This window comes from Pelobates fuscus, chromosome 1 (assembly GCF_036172605.1).
Source record: "Pelobates fuscus isolate aPelFus1 chromosome 1, aPelFus1.pri, whole genome shotgun sequence".
Taxonomy (NCBI): Eukaryota; Metazoa; Chordata; class Amphibia; order Anura; family Pelobatidae; genus Pelobates; species Pelobates fuscus.
In genome coordinates this window covers 179,409,958-179,415,957 of record NC_086317.1, presented here as the reverse complement: position 1 = coordinate 179,415,957, position 6,000 = coordinate 179,409,958, and the positions used below count along the sequence as shown (strand labels likewise).

General features: G+C 35.1%; 1 protein-coding gene across 1 annotated transcript in view; it reads right to left on the bottom strand.

Annotated features, from left to right (window-relative positions):
- Window positions 1-884: 884 nt before the first annotated feature.
- The window catches only part of GRM4 (glutamate metabotropic receptor 4), a 223,999-nt gene continuing 218,883 nt past the window's right edge, over window positions 885-6,000 (bottom strand). Inside the window, exon 11 of the mRNA XM_063453090.1 lies at window positions 885-1,548. Within this exon, the coding sequence (XP_063309160.1) occupies window positions 1,499-1,548 (50 nt within the window). The 3' untranslated portion in view covers window positions 885-1,498. The remainder of the gene's footprint in view (window positions 1,549-6,000) is intronic.

The following is a 6,000-nucleotide window of genomic DNA, read 5'->3' as shown; positions in this document are numbered from 1 at the left end:
CACAACAATCCGCTCTAATATTAAATGATTGCACATTCACTTTTTGTATTTTTTTTGCATTTTTATTAGAAAAAAAAATCTGGTAGAAAAGAAAACATTTCTCAAGACTTTGTCATTTTCATGCATACACAACTTTGCATAAACGCAGGCACCGCGTAGGGTTTGTGTGTAGGTGGCACAAAATTTTCTTTGCCACCTTTAATAAATACATTGCAAACTGACCATGGCAATGGAATGAACTTGTAAAAACAACAAACATCAATTTAAGTGTCAAGAAAGAATTTTTAAAATCTGAAAAAATATTTGGAAATCAGATGACAAATTTACATATTTGAAGCATCTCCTTATGCAATATATATATATATTTTACTTCTAAATCAAAATAAAATTAAATGGTTCAAAAGTAGAATAATTAGAATCAGTTTTAACTAATAGAATGTCATTTTCATGGATTGTGTTAAAGGTAATATAATAACAGATTGTTAAAAAACAAACAAAAAAAAAAGCAAATGAAAAGTAGACGAAAAAGGAATGGAGATGATAAAAGAAAAGTATGGTTATGTCCGAACCATAAAACCATTTTCAAACAATAAAAAATAGAAATGAAAATGTATAAATTTGAAAAGAAGATGGTATTTAAATAAGAATGACAAATATGCGTATAGATGAATATAGAACAATGTATAACTTAATGAATAAATGTTAATTTTTTTTTTAATCAAACATTTTGCCATCTTTTTAAATAAGGACTGCAAGCAAGTTTTAATTTAAACAGGCAAAATAAAACAAAATATATGCTTAGTTTTGTTTTAATAATAGCCTGAAAATAATGTGAATTCTTTAAACAAAATATTAAATATTTATACAATTTAAACAGGGACACAAGCAAGATAAGGTGGGTTTTAAAATTAACTTCACAATAAGTTATTTATAAAATTTTGTAGAAAAAAAGTGATTTTCTTCTTTTTAAACTGAAAGAAAAGAAAGATTATGGTGCAACACAGGAAATGATGAAACAATAGTGAAACAAACCACACACAGGCAATTTTCCTCTTATATGCACTAAATTGATGTGTAGAAAAGTGCTGAAGAGGAATAAAATTAAATAGAAATTAGCATGTACACAACAGAAAAATAGAGGTTTCTGTAGTAGAAAAAAATGTTCCTTAAAATACAATAAATGTAGCTTAAAAATATTAACAGAAAAATTATAAAATAAACGACAAATATGTTGAAAAAGCTTTTAATTGAAGTAAAGGAAGGTGGCATCATGAGTCTCCTGATCCTGAACAACAGGGGAGGGGCAAATTTATTCTGCCCAGGATTGTGACTTTAAGCCATCTTTTAAATCTCCCGCCAGTGCCAGACACGCTGCTCCGACTCAGGGCGGATTAACTAGTCTTCCTGACTGGTCCCATTTTCTGTAGGGAGCGGCAGCTGACATGACTCAGTAGTTAGGCCCCTCCCACTTCTCAAAGGCTGTTTCAAAGAATGTTGCCTATATAGCGTGGTTACTGTAGCTGACATATGTTGGTTTGCTGGCCAGAGCTAGAAGACAGACATAAATGAAAAGATAAACATTTTATATATGGAGGCTTAGATGTATACACATTTCAAGTACATTTGTGGTATTGTCCACTATGAGTACGGTTTATTTATTTAAACAAAAGTCTGCCTTGTCAAACGACTGTTAGACTAGTGTATTACAACAAAATTTAGTTAGCCTGAAGAAAATATAGTTTTCGGCTATTTGGGTTTTGCTTTGCTGTGTTTCACATGGAAACAATTTCATCCACGTCAATGTTTCAGGAAAAACTATTTGGATGAGCCAAAATGGCAAGAAATTTGGAAAATTAGTGTACCACAAAATTTATATATATAACATGAATATTATATTGATAATTTGTAGTACACTGACAGGTATATATACTTCTCTTTTTACTGTTCCTGTTTTCACCTCTATTGGTAATTTCTTCACTTGGTCACTTAATGTGATAACCAAGTGGCACAAAATGCAAAATATTTAATATATTGAAAAGGATGTTAATATTTTGATATATTGATATATATAATATTTTTATTTTATTTTAATATTTAAAAAAAAAATTTTTTAAAGTTTAAACTAAAATATTAAATCATTTGAAAAGCATATGCTTAAACAATAAATCAAGGCCTTAATCTATGAATAAAAATCGACGTTTAGTGGCTCTCCCCTAACCATTAATCATCTATTTTTCAAACAATAGTCTTTTTTATGGTATCTTGGATTTCCTAGGAATTGAATACATTTAGATACCTTTATGAACTACTGAAAAGAAAGAAAAGAAAAGAAAAAAAAAAACCTTTACACCTAAATTCCAATTCTTTATTTTTGTAGTACTAAGAATTACAGACACACTTATATCGCCAAGACAGCAGATACAAGCTGATGAAACAACATAAGATAATCAGTAACATGGCAAGCATTAACAGTACAATTTTGTTAAAGGATTTTTTTTAAAGAGGTCTATAACATTTGCTTGAACATTATCTTTAACCAGGCTGTTAACCACCAGGAGTAGAATAGACAATTTGAATATTATCAGGAATATACAGGGAGTGCAGAATTATTAGGCAAGTTGTATTTTTGAGGATTAATTTTATTATTGAACAACAACCATGTTCTCAATGAACCCAAAAAAACTCATTAATATCAAAGCTGAATATTTTTGGAAGTAGTTTTTAGTTTGTTTTTAGTTTTAGCTATTTTAGGGGGATATCTGTGTGTGCAGGTGACTATTACTGTGCATAATTATTAGGCAACTTAACAAAAAACAAATATATACCCATTTCAATTATTTATTTTTACCAGTGAAACCAATATAACATCTCAACATTCACAAATATACATTTCTGACAATCAAAAACAAAACAAAAACAAATCAGTGACCAATATAGCCACCTTTCTTTGCAAGGACACTCAAAAGCCTGCCATCCATGGATTCTGTCAGTGTTTTGATCTGTTCACCATCAACATTGCATGCAGCAGCAACCACAGCCTCCCAGACACTGTTCAGAGAGGTGTACTGTTTTCCCTCCTTGTAAATCCCACATTTGATGATGGACCACAGGTTCTCAATGGGGTTCAGATCAGGTGAACAAGGAGGCCATGTCATTAGATTTTCTTCTTTTATACCCTTTCTTGCCAGCCACGCTGTGGAGTACTTGGACGCGTGTGATGGAGCATTGTCCTGCATGAAAATCATGTTTTTCTTGAAGGATGCAGACTTCTTCCTGTACCACTGCTTGAAGAAGGTGTATTCCAGAAACTGGCAGTAGGACTGGGAGTTGAGCTTGACTCCATCCTCAACCCGAAAAGGCCCCACAAGCTCATCTTTGATGATACCAGCCCAAACCAGTACTCCACCTCCACCTTGCTGGAGTCTGAGTCGGACTGGAGCTCTCTGCCCTTTACCAATCCAGCCACGGACCCATCCATCTGGCCCATCAAGACTCACTCTCATTTCATCAGTCCATAAAACCTTAGAAAAATCAGTCTTGAGATATTTCTTGGCCCAGTCTTGACGTTTCAGCTTGTGTGTGTTGTTCAGTGGTGGTCGTCTTTCAGCCTTTCTTACCGTGGCCATGTCTCTGAGTATTGCACACCTTGTGCTTTTGGGCACTCCAGTGATGTTGCAGCTCTGAAATATGGCCAAACTGGTGGCAAGTGGCATCTTGGCAGCTGCACGCTTGACTTTTCTCAGTTCATTTTGCGCCTTGGTTTTTCCACACGCTTCTTGCGACCCTGTTGACTATTTTGAATGAAACGCTTGATTGTTCGATGATCACACTTCAGAAGCTTTGCAATTTTAAGAGTGCTGCATCCCTCTGCAAGATATCTCACTATTTTTGACTTTTCTGAGCCTGTCAAGTCCTTCTTTTGACCCATTTTGCCAAAGGAAAGGAAGTTGCCTAATAATTATGCGCACCTGATATAGGGTGTTGATGTCATTAGACCACACCCCTTCTCATTACAGAGATGCACATCACCTAATATGCTTAATTGGTAGTAGGCTTTCGAGCCTATACAGCTTGGAGTAAGACAACATGCATAAAGAGGATGATGTGGTCAAAATACTCATTTGCCTAATAATTCTGCACTCCCTGTATGTAAACATCAAGCATTAATCATGGTTTGAGCCTGCAAGGTTAGTATTGCCTCTAGGGCTGAGTAGGTGCATAAGTGTTGCTTATGGCATAAATACTATGTGCCCTATGCCACGTGTGTACCCTGTGAGATTATCAGGAGAGTTAAATAGCAACACAGCAAGAAGCGCTGTGTATGTTAATTGCTTGACAAAAATGCATGCACCACCATAACAGCCTATAGGAGCATATCAATGGAGGTAAATATATGGCAAGGATTACACATTTTTCATTTTGTTAGTCAGGATTAATACATCAATGAGTAGATATGGTAGTCACATAATTTCACGCGGACTATATGACAAAGAAATCTGCTCATAGAAGGTACTGACATGCTAGCAATAGTGAGAAAGGGTGATGGTCTCTTAACTGGGCTAGCCTGTTTGCACCAGTAGCTGGCATGAGTGAAGCCTAGTGTGTGCTCATTAGCCCATACTGCTAAACACCGACCTTAGGTCTGACATAGTATTATATCTTCATGGGCATAAAATCAGGGTATACATATGTAGACTTGAGCAAGATGTGTTATTGCCACTGAGGGTTCTGGGCATCCTATTGCTATTATGCTGAATGTAGGTGAGTATTGCAAAAAAAAAAAAAGAAAAACATATTCTGTAGGCAAGATCATATTCTCGGTTGTAAGCGTGGAGCATACATTTTAGATAGCTTTACACCTAAATTGCTGAATTTTTAATTATCAATTTTAAATTATTTTAACCAACCCTGATAGCATTGTTCATGTGGAGTGATTAGTAAGTAGTGCTCTTCAACTGCCAAATTTTCATTTATCAATTTAATTTTTTTTTTTATGCTGTAACTCCAATACACTGGTAGGTGGTTCATAGTTTCCATGATATGAAGTGCCTCCTAATTATAATAAGAAGAGGTAACAATATTTGTAATAATTACTCTACCTTAAATAGCTCTCTTTTCATTTTATGACTTTTTGCATCTCTTTTGAGTCTCTTTCTGTCTTTTTCCATTTTCTTATTTTTTAAAATTTGTCTTACTGTGCGGTAAGTAACAACATCATTTCCAGTATATCAGGGTAACTCAGAGGCATTTTTAAATCTCTAACCAAATTCACTATACTCTGTAGTTTACAAAACCACTTGATCTGAATGAGCGCTAATTGGAATATATGGGCACAAAGGAGTTTGAAATGGATCCAGAATTGTTCAGAAAGCTATTCCAGAACAGTAGAGCCAGATTAAGATTTCCAGGGCCCTAGGCAGGATGCCCGATTGTTGTGTGTGGTGAATGAATGTTGTATGTGTGTAGGGGATACTGAGTTTTGTGTGTGAGAGTGGCATAGTGGTCATAATGTGTGTGTTGAGGAGGCTGAGAGCAGTATATAGGGAGGCTGATTGTGCCTGTGTGTGCTGGTTGAGTGTTGTGTGTAGTGGATAAATATTGTGATTAGAGGAATCTAAGTGTTGTATGTACGTTAATTTGAGTGTGTTTTTCCTCCCTCCTGCTTGCCTTTCCCTGCTGGTCCAGTGTAGAGTGAGCTGGATTATTTGAAGTCTTGTTGAGGAGCATTGTGGTCTGCACCAATATTGGGTGCAGATCATTTTAGCATCACTGACTACTTTTGAAATTATGAGATAATACAGTTTGTTCTAGAATCATTTATTTTAATCTCTCGCACCATAGCAGAAGAGCAATATGATTGGGTGGAATAACCCAGGCAATCACTTTGGCTGGAATAACCCAGACCTTACTTCTATGATGCATTGGTGTAAATCGTATGTGTTACACATTTAATGACATTTTATGGCTAATTATGTAGTGGTCAGGATTGTTCCCCTGTTT